Source organism: Apaloderma vittatum, unplaced genomic scaffold (assembly GCF_000703405.1).
Source record: "Apaloderma vittatum isolate BGI_N311 unplaced genomic scaffold, ASM70340v1 scaffold19165, whole genome shotgun sequence".
NCBI classification, from domain to species: domain Eukaryota; kingdom Metazoa; phylum Chordata; class Aves; order Trogoniformes; family Trogonidae; genus Apaloderma; species Apaloderma vittatum.
In genome coordinates, this window is record NW_009719021.1 from 39,589 (window position 1) to 57,016 (window position 17,428).

Consider the following 17,428-nt stretch of genomic DNA (forward strand, 5'->3'; position numbering starts at 1 on the left):
GCCCAAATAATTTTATTCTTTTTTTTTCAAGAAACAAACCTGTAAAATCAGTGAAAGAACTGAAACTGAACACAGGCTATATATAAATTCAGATTGAAAACTCAAGACTTGAAAACTCGGAGACAAAATATTGAGTATCAGAAAATATTTGTGTGCCCTCTAGTAACTGTCCAAAATCAGTCATCCAGCTGACAGAGCAACGCAACACCTCGCTTGATCCAGTGTTGAACTGGTTTATCCGTGTTCAGTGTCAATGCAGTGACGAAGTTAGTAGAATGTCCAGTAGTAGACAAGACTCCTTTACGCTCGCCTGTCTTGTAAAGTGGGCAAACATATGCATTCGATATCTTTATGTCTGATTTTGCAGCTTAGAAAAAACAAAAAGAAAATAACACATTACATTCAGCAGATCTACTGCTAGAAACATAATCTACATATAAATTTTAAGTATTTACAGTGATATCCTTGAAGTTAAATAAAAATGTAAAATTGTTTTGTGAATAATATAATAAAGTTATCTGGCTTTTTAATGTGTTTTCTGTGTGGCTTCTTTTCTTTTTAAATCCAGAGAAATTAACTACAATTCGTTTTCAGGACTTGATGCCTTACTATGATTCTACCAGCTGCAACTTGTGCAAAGACTAAAATCATGCACATCTGAAGAGATTCATCCAACCTCAAGAGAAAGCGCAGGCAGAAAAAGCAGAAACTTTGTAAGACTGCCTGTTAGCTAAGAACATCTAAGTTGCAACAGTTGCAGTAGAAAGTCCTGCTTAAGTGAATAAATAAAACCAGGTATTTACTGCTCCTGATCAAAAAACCCAAGAGTTACAGAAAATATCTTACTAGTATGGCAGACAACTAGCACAGCAGCTAAAAATAATCCGAGCAAATCTTGGTAAATCATGTGAGGTAAAACACTAAGTCTCTAAGTCAATTAAAAGTTCTCTTCAACTTGAGCAGAGCCAGGATTCCAGCACTTCGCGCTTTTCTACCCAAATGAACTTTTGGTTGAAAAAATATATGGGGCAGCACCCAAACATCTTTATTAAAAATGCACTTAACTAGTCCTTCTGTCTTATCCTTAATCATAAACATTTGAGGGAAGAAAGGTAGTGCTATTACTTAGATGAGGCGAGACTGAGTCAATGAAGGAGGCCAAATTTTTAACATAAAAGTCATAGGTCAGACGCACATAAATTATGCGTGAATTTGGGTCACTTTGGTGAGGGTAAGAGCATTGATCTTCTGTAAGAAAGTAATTAATTGTTGCAATTTCTTGTTGAATGACTCACACTTCATAGAAACTATACTCACTTGGCTTTATCCAAATAATTGGCATCACATCAAAGAGCAATTTAGGATACTGCTCAGCTAACATTCCCCTGGAAAGAGAAAGGAGCAAAGTAATTATCTGTGGCTTGGTGTTAAATGAAAGAGGTTCTGGTGTGTGTTTTTTGGTTGTTGCTTGCTTGGTTTTTTGTTTGTTTCCCACTCCCACTTCCCATGCATGAAAGAGTATTTCATTTGGTGTGGTACATCAGTAATATGAAAAGTATCACTTAAAATATTCAAACAAATCTTGTTTAAGCATCTAAGAAAGCTTTCCAGAACCAGAAAGTAAAACATTTTGTTACTGACTTGATCCTGTCCCAGCGAGCTCCCTCTAAAAATAATCCATGGATATAAACACCATCTTCTGGTGCAGTATCAGCAGTATCCTGAGGAATAACCTACAAGAAATAAGCATCCCATGTTACTAAACTTTCATAGCTCTTTGCTTTTTAAGGTATTATGCCAATAGCCAAATTTCAGAAGACGAAGCCAAAATGAGTATAATATAGCATCTATTTCAGTACTACTTTTATACAAAACTATAAGGACAGCAGATTTATGGGAGTTTGCTAATTACCTTTACTGTAGGTTATAAAACAAGGCTTAAATCACACAGATAAATATGTACTCTATAGGCTGTTTTCTTGAGTAGAGCTCCAGGTTGAATGATAGAACTACTTTTAATATATGTTTTACAAATATTATTTAACATGAATACCTTACCAAAGAATTAAATGTATGCCTTCAAATCTCAGTGAATTAGTCACAAAATGAACCTTCCAGTCAGAATTTACTTTCTACATCTCACCATAGCCACCAGGACTTGGAATAATAAACAACACATTTGTAATTTATCTCTACCTGAAATTCATATCCCAGAAGGTCAATAGGGATCCTGTGTTTCCTAGCATAGTTTTGCATAGCTCCAGTTAAAAAAGCTTGAGTAAAATAGAATCCTGACAGCCAAAAAACTGTGGGCTTCCCCAGTTCATACCAGTCCTGGAAAGAAGAAAATTGCACATTCAATAATCAGAAAGAGACAAATCCCATTGTTTGACCATTTCTAACATAACTGTACTCAGAAAAATCTAATGAGAATCTACCCCTCTCTTACCAATACTCCTGTAATATAAAGGGCAAATTATATTAAGAAGTAGATTAAATAATTGGTAGTACTGCCTTGTATATTACCTGTAAAAATTTCAGCCTTTCTAGAAAATCTTGAATATAGCTCCCTAATGGTTTCAGACTTGGGTATGAGCGTTTCGCCCAGTTCTCAGGAACCTTTCCAATAAGTAGGCTGCCACACAGAGCCTCCAGTTCAGCATCCATAACAACCAGTCCTTTAATGGCTTTCTTCAGGTTAATTAGTGTAATACGAATAGTTCGGATTAAACTAGAATTGAACAACAAAACAAAATTTTCACAGGTTTTCCACAATTTGTAAAACACATCCTCCTCACTGGAAAAAGAAAAAGCCTGGGCTATGGTACTATCTATGGAACTTGTATAGCTGCTGTATAACTGTAATTAGCCACATCTGTGAAGTCACAGATTTGTGCATTTGTGCTGATTTATTTAAGACTAGGACGAGTTCAATAGATGTTTCCGTTATATCTAATACACTCTATATTGTTTGGTAAGAGGATAAATTTAGAAGCCCAAATGTATACACCATATGAAGGAAAAAGGTTTAGATTACAAAAGAAGAGGTGGGTAGAGTCTGCAACTAAAGAAAATTTGAAGACTGAGGGCCACAGACCATTATTGAAAGTTTGGGAGAAAATTAAGTGGGAGATGTGAGAAGAGACAAATAGAAAAGGAAGAGGACAGCAAAGAAAGAATGGAGGAGTAGGCATAGATAAGAAAGAAAATTCGGAAAACAATTAAAAGAGAGACTGAGGACTCAAAGAGAAAAATAAAAATAAAGAGAAAAATAAAAACTTGAGTTTTGCCATCCTAGGTGAATAATTGTAAAAATTAGGTATAGGAAGAAAGGCATCAGGAAAGGGGAAAAAATGAAAAAAGAATCAAAAGCATAAGAGACAATGAAGAAATAAGCAGAAATATTTCCAACTATCCAGGAAAAGGTTTCATGAACTAAAACTGTGCGTGCATTACATTTTGTAACCCCTTTAAAATACAGATCAGAAATATGAAAAAAATAAAATATAACTGAAGACAGAGATGGTGAAGGAGAAAGTGAAGTTAAAAATAAAAAAAAAAGGGAACGTTAAAATATTGTTCACATTCTCTTTTCCAAGGGCCACCTCAGAGTCCCTACTTCTATCATTTGTTTTTCTCTTTCAGTTCATTTTGCCACTAGATCATTTTTCCCAATATCTATTCTACATTCTGATTTTCCACAAGGAGTAATGGTTTTTGGACTGCAGACACCACTGCACACAATTCAAAGCAAACAAAATAAACTATTTCACACAACATAGGGTTTAAAGTGTATGATTTGCAGGAAAACTTTTTCTGCAAATGGAATTATATAGGTTACATTTAACAAAATATAATAATCTTACTTGTTGTATCTTTCCATTTCTTGCACTAACACAGTGTTCATACTTTCTTCATAACTCACAGGATATCTACTTAGGCAACCTTCAATGTCAAAATCATTTGGAAGCTGTAAATGACAACACATTTTGAAATCATTCAATTTATCATTATGCATCAGTATTATATTAAAGGTATGCAAATATGAAAAATTGCAGACTAATATATATCATGAAACTTTCTAATGAATATCTTATCGCTACAGCATCTAGTAGTTTAACTCAAATAAAAATTACAGGGTTTTTAAAGTGACATTTATCTTGTTAAAACCACCTAGTATTTTTCATACCGTGAAAAATTATTAATGAGTTTCAATTCTATTAATTTCAAACTTGTTCACACGAATGAATCGACTGCTCTTCCAAGTTGTGTTTGTTCTGTTTTCTCTCTGTCTCCCCCTTATTTAGTACTTTCATATTGTACTAAATTCCTCCCAGGAGGTTTCTTCTCCAACACAAAATCAATTGGACACTGAAGATTCTAAACAGAGAATTTCTTCTTTGTAAAAAGGTAAATTTGAGTCATTGATATAATACAGTACCTTGCTGAGAATATCATCTGCAATTTCATAAGGAGTGCTACCACCACCTCCAGAAGTTCCCTGAGTGCCTCCTCCTTGCGTTAAAAGCAGAGATTCGAAGAGGATCTTAGTTTGCTGAAGATCTTTTGAAATATCCGCATTTTCGTGCAAACCAAATACCTCTGGGTACTGACTAAAGGGAAGACTCTATGACAAAACAAGCAATAAACATCCGCATGAGATAAAGCAGCATGCTAGGAATTAGATCCAAGTCTTCTCTAAGAAGCTGAGTGAATAACTACCACTGACTTTGAATGAAGGTGAATAAGGACCTTAATGGTAGGTATTACTGCTGACAGAGCCATCACCTTGCTAACACAAAGCTATTTCCAAGGAATTCTCTATCACCTCCACTGGGTCCTCCTAAGTGTTTACTGATTCCCTCTCAGAAACATTCTAGGTCATGGCAAGGATCATACAAGGATGTTAGGCAAGAAGCCAAGCACACAGTTTCATGTGCTGCAAAACTACCTTTTTAATGCAGAGGAGGAGCATTTAAGGATTGCTTTCTTAGTGCATCATCATTATAACATTCAAAAATCTTGTTGCTACTTTTTACCTTAATAAACGCGATGTAGTCCTCATATGTGCCTTTCGGTGGAGCATAATAGTTGCCGCTGGGAGAAAAAGCGTAATGAGGATTTTCAATTATATCTGGATTATAGAAGTCATCCAGTATAGTCAGCAGTAAACGTCTGTCCCAGTCATCTGTCACTCGACCTCCATAGTTGCACTCCCCAGTTAGGTAAGTTACAGCTTCAAAAGGAACACGGCTATATTCATTTATGAATAACTGAAACAGAAGACATGAGTAATTATAGAGACTTGAAATATCTGCAGAACAGCAGTGTGACCTATAGACTTAAGGGCTGGAAACATGCAAAACTGCAGTTTACGGAGCTTTCTCCCTAAGTGTTGGAAACTTAATTCTGAAATTTTCTTTCAGGTAAAAAATTACTGTTTCAAATAAAGAGGAGTTAGTAGTAAAAGCCTCTTATGAATATCCAAATCAGTAAGTCACCCAAGTCATTCCTGAACTATTTACAAGTGAATAGTTTCTCCAGTTTGAACTTTCTACATGGACATTTTTCTTTGTCAAAGAAATGTGTATTTCACAAAATTTTTCTTCCAATCTTCAGAACCTTCCCATCCCTTTCATTAACTTGTTGATAACTTTTCCCTTTGTTTAGCCTCTGCTTCTGTAATTCACCATCTAGTTCTTTTGATTTTTCTACACAGGGCCTGTAGAAGACTCAAGGGTAAGTAGCGTTCAGCATTTTGTTTTGGGGAAGGAGAATAATCTGAGTGAGGCTCTGTTTAACTTACAGTATATATGCAAAAAACCCAATTCCTCCCACTAACCACAAAAAGCACCACAGTGGGTGACTGCCGCTGATATGGTGCTACTTAAAGCACAGTGAGCTCTTATATATGCCAATTTTAACTCTTATTATACTCATACATACTCATTAAATTTCATACATCTGTATGAATTTAAGTCTCACAAAGACCAGTTTTATTTCATTTGTAATTTTGAAAATATTTATAGTATGATTGATATTCCATGCCTTTGTAGCTGAACAAGTAATGAAAATCTGTGAACGTTTGACATAACTTAAGCATATTGCTCCTTCTGATTATAAGCTATGCTATCAGAGTTAAAGGTAGCAACAGATTATTTTACCTGAAGCTGTCTGATACTGATTCGCAAATCTGATTCATCAAATCCATAGGGTATATTCCAACCAAGAGGCCCAAATTTTCTTCTTTCCTGAACCAGAGCATGGAAAAAACAAACTCCAAAGAGTAGTTTCTCCCATATCTTTGAGATAAACAGAACAAAAAAGTATAATTAACTAGCTCACATGCTCATGCTAGTCTGTAACTTGTATAGAGAACATATCATTTGATTCCCACTCTCCATCTGGGCTACAAACATAGGCAATTATTAAGTATGCTATGGTTATCTGACTTGGGAACAAATATGCACATAGCAGTCACATATGCTAGCACATCTAGCTAGTTCCTCAAGTACCATTACACAAGATTTTTCTCTTCTACCACCTAAAGGGAAGCTGAATTATTGGGAATCAAAATAGTATCAGACAATTTAGTTTTAAGGCTCATTAGACAAACATAAAAGAGAGATGTATTCCTTAAGTCCTCAGATGCACCTATTTGTACTTATGTACATTGATTGCCATACTCAGAGCTCTGAGTAATCCCACCATTTCTTCATTCCATCACAGGGAAGGACTGGCTAAGCGCTTCATCACTTACCAGTAAGACACATGGGCACTGCAGTACTGGTCCCTGGCAGCAAGAAAAGAACTCAGTGCTTACTATCTCAGTAATGACAGGTGTGCCTTACCAATGAATGCTTAGAGTTTAAATACATTGTATAACATGCAATTTAATAAAGCTTATGAAACCATTCTAAATATTGTCAAGTGAAATTACCTGGCAGAGTAATTCTCAATTAATTATCTTTCTCATTGCAAAATCTAAACTCTCAACCATAGTAAAAATCTTAGCTTATAATATTCACAGGATGGAAATCGGGTAAAATAAAAAGAAATAATAAAATTGTCAAGAGACAGACACATTACCAGCTCCTTTTCAGGGCATCCCAAGAAGAATGCAGGATCAGAAATAGGATCAGAAAGAAATGACTGAAGTAGGTTTAACCTGAGACCAGTAGGGGGTTCATATGTCATCTTCACTCCATTCTGCAGAATGGTTACTGGAAACTAGTATTAAAGAATAGCAAAAATTAATTTGGAAAATGTGGGATATATGTTGTATTGTTATAACAATATATTATTATACTATTTGTTGTATAAACAATTCTCTCCAAGAATTTACATTTTAAACATCAACCACTTTAAAATACGTAATTCTTGAAGGCATCAAAAAAGTAAGACCTTGCTGCAAAGAACAAACCTATATTTTAAAATGTTCTCTTGGCATTCAACATCTTATAAACAAAATGCAAAAATAAAATTTTGAATTTAAGTGAAACAAAACCTCAGTGACAGCAAAATTTTAATGATATATACTGGCTAACTGCAGTTCCATTCAGTAGTACACAGAATATCACATATCACAATATCAAAAGTTTACAAAGGGAGCTTAATACTACAATGTCTATAATTAATTTTAAATATCCTTGCTTGATTGTCTCTTTAACAAAGAGACAAATTCAGAGAATTTATTAGCTCATTCAGGGCTATTAATATTTCCTAAAATTGTCATCAACTTTTCCATTCCCCAAATAAAGAACGCTTGGCAATACATGTACCTTTGGTGAAGGATAACTAGTAAGCCAAAGTCTGAAGTCTGGGTGACAGTTTTCGTTGTTAAACTCTTCACATATTTTCTCTAGCATTGGCATCCAGGAGTCAGCTAAATGACAATTCTGCAAACAAACCCAAGCGCCTTCTTCCATTCCTTTTTGAATCATTTTTGTAGCTATAGGTCCTTGTCCTTGTCCTAATGAGATGGACTGAAACTTATCTCCAGCCATCTCTTTGTCATTTGCCAATTTCAGGAGGCCTTGAACAGAAAGCATAAGATTTTAGCACATCCTCATTAAATTGAAATTATGTCAGGATTTTATTACTATTTTGTTTACTACTACTTGTAAATTCTATTTTGTTAAAATGTACGTACAAGATGGCATAGCTTTGATGTAGAGTGTCAAATCTCATCAGCTTAAAACACCATTCTCATTTTAGGGAGCACAGAATTTTACCAGTGCGACACGATGCAACTAAATCTACTTGCACAAAAAGCAAGATAATCCTCATTGTGTACGGAACAGGAAATTCAGGTCCCTAGCCTGAAAAGCTGTACTACGCTTTTGTTTTCTCTTTCTCTTTATACTTACTAGACATGGGATCTGCTCCTGGAGATAGCACAAATATTAAAGGGATTGTAGAATTTGAATCTAAATAACTTTTTCTTAGATCAAAAGGTGGTGGTTCTACAAATTTCTTCCCTAGTTTATCAGTTACAAATTTTGTTACAGCTGGACCAATCTGGTAAAAAAAAAATAAATACAAACTATTAACATAAATTAAATGTAACCTTATATTTAACAGCATTTTTTATGTACTATACATTAGTCAAATCCCTGATTTGCACAGATTTGAGACCAGTCTTGTAGAATGCTTCACATAGGTGAAGGTTCCACCTCTCGTTAACACCTCCATCCCCTCCTTTTTTTCCTCTTGCACTAGGAATTATAATGTTTTTAAAAAGTAAAAAATAACATACTTCACATAAACAATGTTAAATTACATTAAGACTTGAATTCAGGCTTTAACTGATGTGGAGGACCAGCACATTCCTGCTTCATAAATATTAATGCAATTGCAGTGTGTACTTTAAATCCTGACATTGCTGTTCTTAAAGTACATATCAACACGATTTGCTAAGTGCACCAAAGGCAGAGAGTGTTAAAACTGTCTAGGCTGTTGAACACATCGGATCTCTCTTTGCCTTGAAATCCTTTGTATGAAAGCACATGGTACCAGATACTCTGTCTAGACTAATACATCCTGCTCTCAAGTACACCGGGTGCACCAGCGAACAGACTAAACATGAACAAACACTTGAAGAAAACTAGAACAGTGAGTATACTCTGAAAGATACATTAAAACATGTCAGACAAAAATCTCAGCTGTTGGTGGCAGTGCTCATTTTGCTCAGTTGAAAAATAAGAATATGATGAGGAACAGATTAGTTATTTTAACAGCCAGTGCAAACTATGCCACAAGACATCAAATAACCTGCAAACACTTGATAAAAGATCATTTTACCTTGTCTGGTCTTAAGCATCGGAGTATTATAATCTTTTGTAATTCATTTAATGTATTATTCAATTGTCCCGGTAATGGACAGCTTTGTGGCTCTTTGCTATCATAAATTTTTTGCCATTCACCTATATTTTCAGTGATGTGCATCCTAAAGAAAAAAAGCACTTATAATTACTCTAGATACCTGGACTCTGCTTTTTGTTTATCAAATGCCAGTTACATGATATTGTCATAGAAACCCCACTCCACATGTACAAATAATCCTCCAGTTGAGCTTCTCCGTGCTGAGAGTGAAAAATCTTTTTGCACCACACTGTTGCAGGCATACAACATTCAACCTGAAAGGTTCTGAGTTGACAGTAAGATCTGCTCTTCCTGCACCCAGCACTGCTTGGATCTGCATAGGCCAGAGTGAATTTTCTGCCTCTCATACTTCAGGAAAACTCCACTCTTTAATAGAAGAAAATGACCAAGAAACTCTACCAAGGAAAACAAATATTTGATTTCACACAATATGCAGAGTATGTGCTCTGCAATGGAACAACTCTCAGGTTATTTAAAGGCATTGTCCACGTTTCTACTAAAACTCCAAAAGGGAGAGAACACAAAACAGTACTCAACAATTTCTTCTAACAGAGCAGTGTTTCCTCCAAATATTTGGGCTCTGTCAGCTATTTATAATACACAATACTTGTACAGGCATGCTGGCTCCAGAATTTAGGGTTAAACTCTATTTAAATCCAGGGTGACGTTCTCTTGATTTCAGGACACTGGATTTCACCAGAAAAATTCCACTGCAGTGGAATTTTGCTACATATACTTTCTTTGGCCACCAATATCCCCCTTGAAAAACTGTTACTCTACCACGGAGACATTCTAAAATAAAAATTTCTTTAAGGAACATCTCAAATAATATAGGAAAATAGATTAATTAAATAATATTACAGTTAGCGATCTGACTGTTTGACTTATTAAGTGAAGCAAACCTAACGATGAAAAAAGTAGTTGGTTTTACCACGTTGGCATTCTGGCACTGGTTTGGAAAAATAGACGGTAAACATTTATTTCAGCATGTTACATACGCTTTGGTCAAAAACAATGGAGGATAATTCAAATCAACATCCTAGTGTACCTCAGTTCTTTCAAAGCTGGGATTTCACTTGCACGACAGAATTCATCCCAGCTCTTATCTGGTAGCCAAGATGGGTCTGGATTCTTGTACTTATTCTTGAGACCCACACCCCCTGTTAGTAAGAACATAAACTCTTGATCTTCTATTTCATTTTTAGCCCTGGATTGACAAAAAAAAAAAAAAAAGAGAAATAAAAGACAGATGTTATTCAGTTATTGAGATACAATTCTACAGAATACAAAGAGTTGTTTAAAATTAATTACCTCACTGACATTTAGTAATACTTCTACTGCCGTAACAGCTGAGATCAGATCTCAGTATTCTACGTAGTGAAAAGAATGTATAGTAAAAATGATTGATTAAGACTATAGTAAGGGTTTCAAAAGGTAAATGGTACATATAATATGCTTATTTCTTTTTTAAAAGTGCAGTTATTCCTAATTTTATAGAAATATAAGACTTTATGGAAAATAACAGGTTTGGGGAATACAGTAGCCTTACAAATTGGGCCAGGAAGCATGGTCCATATACAGATGCATACCCATTGTAATTAAGAAGATACCCACATTATGGTTGTGATTGTGTAATTTTGAAATTATCTTTACTCATCTTACACAAGTTAATACATTAATACATGCACTCACATACTCTTTCACCTGTAATATTAGCAGTATTAGAAAACCTAAAACATCTATGACCTTAGTCCAAAGGCATTATTATCAATATGCAGAAGAACAGGCTATCTCATCAATACCTTCTTCCATGCTAAGAAGGCAATTAGTTTCCATTATTAAGAAACTTCACAAAAATGGCCTTACCTGAGAAGATTACAACACAGCAAAAATGAGAAGAGCAGCTTGTCCTTTTCAAACAGTGAACGACACACATTGCAATACAGATTGTACGTGAAGTGGTCATTTAGATACTGAAGTCGCTTCTTCAAAATTTTTGATTTGTTACTAAAAAGAGAAGAAGTGAGAAACTGAGACTTCAAATTGAATAACTTAGGCAATCAGTTAAGAAATCTAAATCTTTTTAGGGTCACAGAGGAATTATATTAGACCCACATGCTCCATGAGGGACTTTGATGCCCATTTGCCCAAAATGTCAATTATACTTGGTGTTCTACAGCTTTTTAAAAAGTCCCAAGCAAAATAATGAGCTGAAACCAATTTGCCATGGTTATTTGGTGGCACTCAGCATTCGTAACGGAGCCAAGCTCAGCACCAGAATTCCACTGTTCTCTAAGTCACGTCCTTAAAAGTATTTAAAGAAAGCACAGTTTATGACTTGCTCAGTCAGTAACTAAAAAGAGCATTTACTTCATTAACAAATCATATTTTGTTTCAAAAGCCTGCATTTCAGGAGAGACAAGAGGTAAATGGTTTCAAAATGGAGAGAATTGCTGTTCATAAGGTGTTTTCATTCTCTTATTTTTTCAAATCAGAGAAATTAGATTTACCTATTATCAATAGAGTTGATGAAGAGGTTAACAAACCAACTAAAGGAGAACTGGTACATGAGATCAATGTTTGCCAAGTCTGCAATACTAAAGAAGACCACCGATGAATGCTTTGCAATAGGTCGATAGTCTTCTCGAGATTTGGCTATTTTAAGTTCCGTTTTCTCTGCAATCTAAATATCAAGAGTAGTGAATAAAGAAAAGCTTTCAATATTCTCTGTATGAAAATATTATTACTACCTAATAATATTATATATATATATATATACATATATACACACATATATACAGCACTCTCTAACACCAGAGCAAAATAACTTCTATGTTCTGGAAGGCACAATCACAGTAAGTAATGACTACACTACGTAAAAGGAGCACTTGGCCCTTAATATAGTAGAGTCTGATCTATTTACCAATACTACAGGATGCAATAGTCAAAACAAAGGAGGCAGGACAGTTTTGATGCATCATTTAGCATCAAAAATATCAATTTATCTCTGCACTATGCAAAAACATGACTAATTTCAGTCTCGTTATGTATTTAAGCTCTACTTGAATAAGTAATCAGCTTTATACAAAAAATCATTTGAATGTATAATGTGTTTTCAAAATTTGACCATCAGACAAATTCTACATTTGTTAGTCACTAACAAATAGCAGTAAGGCCAACATCAGCTAAAGAAAACAATAATATTTGATTTTCATTAAGTCTATAGTAATTAAAAACAATGTATAAAAAATAATCTTTATTCTCTTATCAGTGCCATTTAGCTCCCATTGACTTCAGCTGGTATTTTATTCATTAAGTATAACAAAAGAATCTGTGCTTGTGTACCTATATTAGTCATCCAGATATTAATGTCTCCCCGAACATTTTTATTGTTTTAAACAATTATTTGCCTCCTTTATCTTGTTACTTCAAGTTCAGAATTTATTATTTTTCACTCAGTCATTAGAGATACGTATTCTTTAAAACATCTTAAAGACTAAATAAACTACCAATGAAGATTCCAGAACAGATAAAATTTTATTTCTCTACACATCTCACAAGCACAGAAATTCCTCCTTAGGTTTTGCACCTAATTCACAGTCATCCTGCTAGTTGCGAATCTTAATATTCAATTTTTTTATATTGTTAAAGAAAGCACATGTACACATTCCTTACCTGCTGTTTTTTTGTGATCTCCAAAGCCATAATTTTAGCAGAATCTAAGACACTGATAGCAGTCCCATCTTCCAGAATATTCCCTTCAGATGAATGTAAGGTTTCTAAAATGTTCTTCTCAATTTCTTTTAGCTGCTTTTTGTTGGCTGCAGACTGAAGGATGACAGCATTTCTTTTCTCTTCTAATTCTGGTCTAATGAAGAAAAACCACATACAAGACCAGTCAATGCTCATCTTCACTGACTGAAAAGGAAGCCCATGAAGATAACTCCCTTTTCCTACAATAAATATTTGTGAATATTCTCCTCAGTTTAAACAGGTTGTTATTGTTCAGCATATATTTATAATTCTGAGTATCGATTTCTTTGCATAACTTCAGTTCAGCATTTGGAAATCATGGTCTAAACTTGAGTATCTTCTCATTTTTCAAATGTCAGTGCATCCTGACAGGCAGGCCTAGTGCCTGAAAAAAACCACCCTGTGATAGTCAGAATAAGTGTTTAGCCCAACTGCACAGACATTTCCATACAACCCAGAAACTACTCTATATCACTGTGTGGGTTCAGGAAAGACCCATAATTAGTTTCAGAGGTAGAGTGCATTTATTTCATACGAAATTAAACTAAATCCTCACAATTCTGCACTCTTCTCTGGCAGCTCAATCAGATTGTAAAAATCACAATAATGATTTAAACTTCAAATAATATTTACAAGGTATTCTAAAATTCAAAGAACATTTCAGTAGAAAATTGCCATGAAAACACAGTGATTTTTAATCCCCTATGTTAATTAACTTGCCAGTAATGATGGCAGTCTGTTTCCCCAACAAACTTTTTTGACATGATGACTACTAAAACAAGTACTTTTTTCTTTTTAAAAGCTGTTACTGAGTTACATTTACACTGTGCAACATTCTTTTTGCTTTACAATAAATTCATCTCTCACTTCTTTGGAATTACATCACAAGAAATTTAAATGGCTACTTGCCATAAAGAGAGACTTACCTCTCTTTTGCTACGACAATACCTAGCAACTGGTCTTCAAGTCCCTGTGGTGTTATCATAAAATTGAGTAAAGAAACTTTCATAGCGAGTTCAGGCATATAGTGTGGGTTTCTCAGGTTTGTGGTAATAAAAAACTTGAAATCACTGGAATACTCAAGAATGGTCTCACCAAGCTTGATACACTCGATGCCTCCTAAAGTTAAGATGAGAAATGTTAGGAAAATCATTATCACTTACAGAAAAGAAAAATACTATTGTGATTAAAGAAACGCAAAATTCTCATCAATGATCGTCTCCTGAAAAGGATGGAGAAACAAACAAACAAACAAATAAACAAATCTGATGTGCTGAAAAATTCTCATAGGCTTCAGTGAGGCCATATTTTACTTTCAGTGGATGAAATCAAGTCCATCCAATTACTACCATACTTTCAACGTGCATATACAATAATGGAGATGGTAACAGAAAGCTGTGCAACTGTTCTCAAATATGAGGTTCCTATAGAATATTCCTTCATTGAATTACCTGTCTGAAATAGGAAACAAAAAAAAAAAGTGTTTAGGCTTTTTTTTTTTTCTTCTAGTATGAACATGAAACTCCACAAAAATAAACTATGTAAGAAGGAAGGAAAATATATTTGGGTTTATCTGCATTTTTCTGTCTTTTTCCAGGAGGAGAAGAAAGAAAAGGTGAAAACCCAATTCATAGCTACTTGCAAGTTTCAGAGGAACACAGGAGCATTGTGCCTTAAGCAAAATGCCTTAACAATTTTTCTTGATTTGTGCAAAATTTATTAAATATTAGTATTAGACTAAAACATATGAAAATTAACATGCAAAACATAATTTCATTGAGAATCTTCCCCTTGGAGAGTCAAGGGTCTTCATTTAGTTTCCCATAGTGACATGGTGAAGGTTTTCAAGTAAAACAACTACGATTTGATATATGAATGATACTACAAAAAGAAAACAACACTTCAGGGTCTTATGAAGTTACCTTCCTCTTAACACAAGCAGCAGTAAGGTAGAGACTAAAAAGAAAACTATCAGATAGACTACAAGATGAACATTAATGTAATCACTTCAGGGTTCAAAATTAATTATGGACATACCTTGTTTAAAAGTCTGTTTAAGCAGCAGAGGTTCAAGTGATGGGTCTAGTTCTTCTCCAACATTTTCTAGCAGAAGTGGAGTTCCAAACTGAACACAGTTCTCTATCGTTCTCATATAATTTGTGTCACTGAGCTTGATAACATTCAGGCAGTTATCCTTCTCAAGACTCTTGATCCATTTATTTGCTTGACCTTGAGGATCAATCATTAATGGCCTAAACCATATCAGACAGTTTTCTCAGGTATTTTATCATAACTTGAAAAGAAATACCTTAAGAGTTGCAAAAAATGTTTATAACATTTTTCCATAAAAGACATTAGATGCAGATCTTTTTCTGCCTCTACTCCAGAATTTTCAGTATTTAGAAGGTATTTATTTTTACAATTTTGAGTTCTTTCTCAGATATTTTTTCACTTCAAAAAATAAAAGTCAGCACTTAGCTGCAATTTGAATCTTGACATGTTATATCAGCCAGTATAAGACTAGAAACATATGTGGGGCAGGAAAATGTATCAAAGTTTTAATTTATTTTAATATACTTGCCCCTCCTTTGCAATTGCTGGTTTCATCTACATGCATGTATTTTAATAAGTCATTTTAACAAGCATGAACGATATCAAACACCTCCTCTAACTGCACCCTCAAAGAACTAAGCAACATTCTAAAAATGGAATTACATACTGTAAGCTCTGTATAATCTGAATCTATTACGAAGACTAATTCTTAAGAATCACAAGTACAGCACTAGAAAGTTTCATAATCTTATATTTCAACTGAGTACAGATTACTTACAGACAGCTATCACAAGTTTTCATATAACATAATAGATATCATTCTTGAACTAAAATTTCAGCTGGAATAAAAGTTGTTAAAGGTCTTAAAATAATCTTTTAGATAAATATGAGTTTTACAAACAATAAAGTTCTATAAAACATAAAACAAGAAGAAAATTTTAGAAAACTTGTAAGTGTAAGAGCCCAAGGTGGACTGGGGGATATCTGGACCCTGTAATTTACGTAACCTGAATCTTACCATGAAACATGTAAAGCATGAAAGATTTCTGTGCAGTTTTAAAGCAGATTCTTAAAAATGCTCCATTATCTAGTAATAGGACAATAAGGTACAATACTAAAAAACAAGCAAACAAACAAAAAAAACCCAAACCAAAACCAAACCTTTTTCCAAGAGCACTGTGTGTCCTGCAATGAAATCTTTTAAGTAACTACAAACTCAAATCTGGTATTGTATCTCATAAATTTCACAGGAGCTGGATATGAAGATTCAACCCCTGCGTTCAATCACACTGTCTCTAGAGAAGCCGCATTGTCTCCATTTAGTCTGCTTTTTTTAAAAAAGTGAAAAACTTGTTTCGATTTGAACATTCAACCTTTTTGTCACCTACCAACGCCTTGAATTGTCAACAATAACCCCGTTGTCTACAGAAAACGTATCAGTTGGCAAACCAGCAATATTCCAGGCTCTTATTTTTATTCGATCACCAAGAGTGGCACTCAAAGAGAAATTGTCAGAACAAGGGATATTTTTCTCCTGGGAAAAAAAACAAACGAAACCAGAACAAAAACTCATTTAGCTTTAGGTCTTTTATTAAACGCCACTTCAATCCAAAGTGACTGTGTGCATTTTCATTTAAGAATTTGAAACAGGTTGAGTATAAGCAAAAATCCTGAGAAAAAGAAAATCATAGTTTCAATAGCTAACTATATTTTCCCCAGTGAATATTTGCACACTCTCAAAATTTTGTAGGATTTGTCTAGTTTTTTGCACATTCTAACCGCAGAAGTTTTGTGGCATAAAGTTGAGAAGTTAAGAAACTCACACGCAGTTTGAAATCATCTAATGACCAAGTCTTCCATTAACTCAATACACTAATCCAGTGCTGATTTCACAGAATCACAGAATGTTAGGGGTTGGAAGATCATCCAGTGCAACCCTCCCGTCAAAGCAGGATCACCTAGAGTAGGTCACACAGGAATGCGTCCAGGCAGATTTTTAATATCTCCAGAGAAGGAGACTCCACAACCTCTCTGCACAGCCTGTGCCAGGGCTCAACTGGAGCATGTTACTCTTTCATGTTACACTCATAATCAGTGACCTCAAATCACTTAATTTATGAATTACAGTGTTAGGATGTTGGAACTGTCCCTTAGCAAACAGCAAAATCAACCATTTAACTAGCATACAAATATCTGCCTGTGTAAGTTATCACAGAAATATTTTTACATTATACATAAC

The 17,428-nt window shown here is 34.5% G+C and overlaps 1 protein-coding gene across 1 annotated transcript in view; it reads right to left on the reverse strand.

Moving 5' to 3' along the window:
- Positions 1 to 176: 176 nt before the first annotated feature.
- DNAH12 (dynein, axonemal, heavy chain 12) overlaps positions 177 to 17,428 on the reverse strand; it is a gene marked incomplete at its 5' end in the record, with an annotated part of 47,130 nt that continues 29,878 nt past the window's right edge. The window contains 20 exons of the mRNA XM_009870484.1: positions 177 to 367; positions 1,318 to 1,385; positions 1,642 to 1,733; positions 2,197 to 2,334; positions 2,527 to 2,731; positions 3,867 to 3,970; positions 4,442 to 4,627; positions 5,040 to 5,273; positions 6,165 to 6,302; positions 7,090 to 7,230; positions 7,782 to 8,035; positions 8,370 to 8,520; positions 9,304 to 9,448; positions 10,433 to 10,591; positions 11,251 to 11,391; positions 11,895 to 12,067; positions 13,060 to 13,252; positions 14,064 to 14,256; positions 15,175 to 15,389; positions 16,578 to 16,723. Coding sequence (XP_009868786.1) covers positions 177 to 367; positions 1,318 to 1,385; positions 1,642 to 1,733; positions 2,197 to 2,334; positions 2,527 to 2,731; positions 3,867 to 3,970; positions 4,442 to 4,627; positions 5,040 to 5,273; positions 6,165 to 6,302; positions 7,090 to 7,230; positions 7,782 to 8,035; positions 8,370 to 8,520; positions 9,304 to 9,448; positions 10,433 to 10,591; positions 11,251 to 11,391; positions 11,895 to 12,067; positions 13,060 to 13,252; positions 14,064 to 14,256; positions 15,175 to 15,389; positions 16,578 to 16,723 — 3,267 coding nt within the window. The remainder of the gene's footprint in view (positions 368 to 1,317; positions 1,386 to 1,641; positions 1,734 to 2,196; positions 2,335 to 2,526; positions 2,732 to 3,866; positions 3,971 to 4,441; positions 4,628 to 5,039; positions 5,274 to 6,164; positions 6,303 to 7,089; positions 7,231 to 7,781; positions 8,036 to 8,369; positions 8,521 to 9,303; positions 9,449 to 10,432; positions 10,592 to 11,250; positions 11,392 to 11,894; positions 12,068 to 13,059; positions 13,253 to 14,063; positions 14,257 to 15,174; positions 15,390 to 16,577; positions 16,724 to 17,428) is intronic.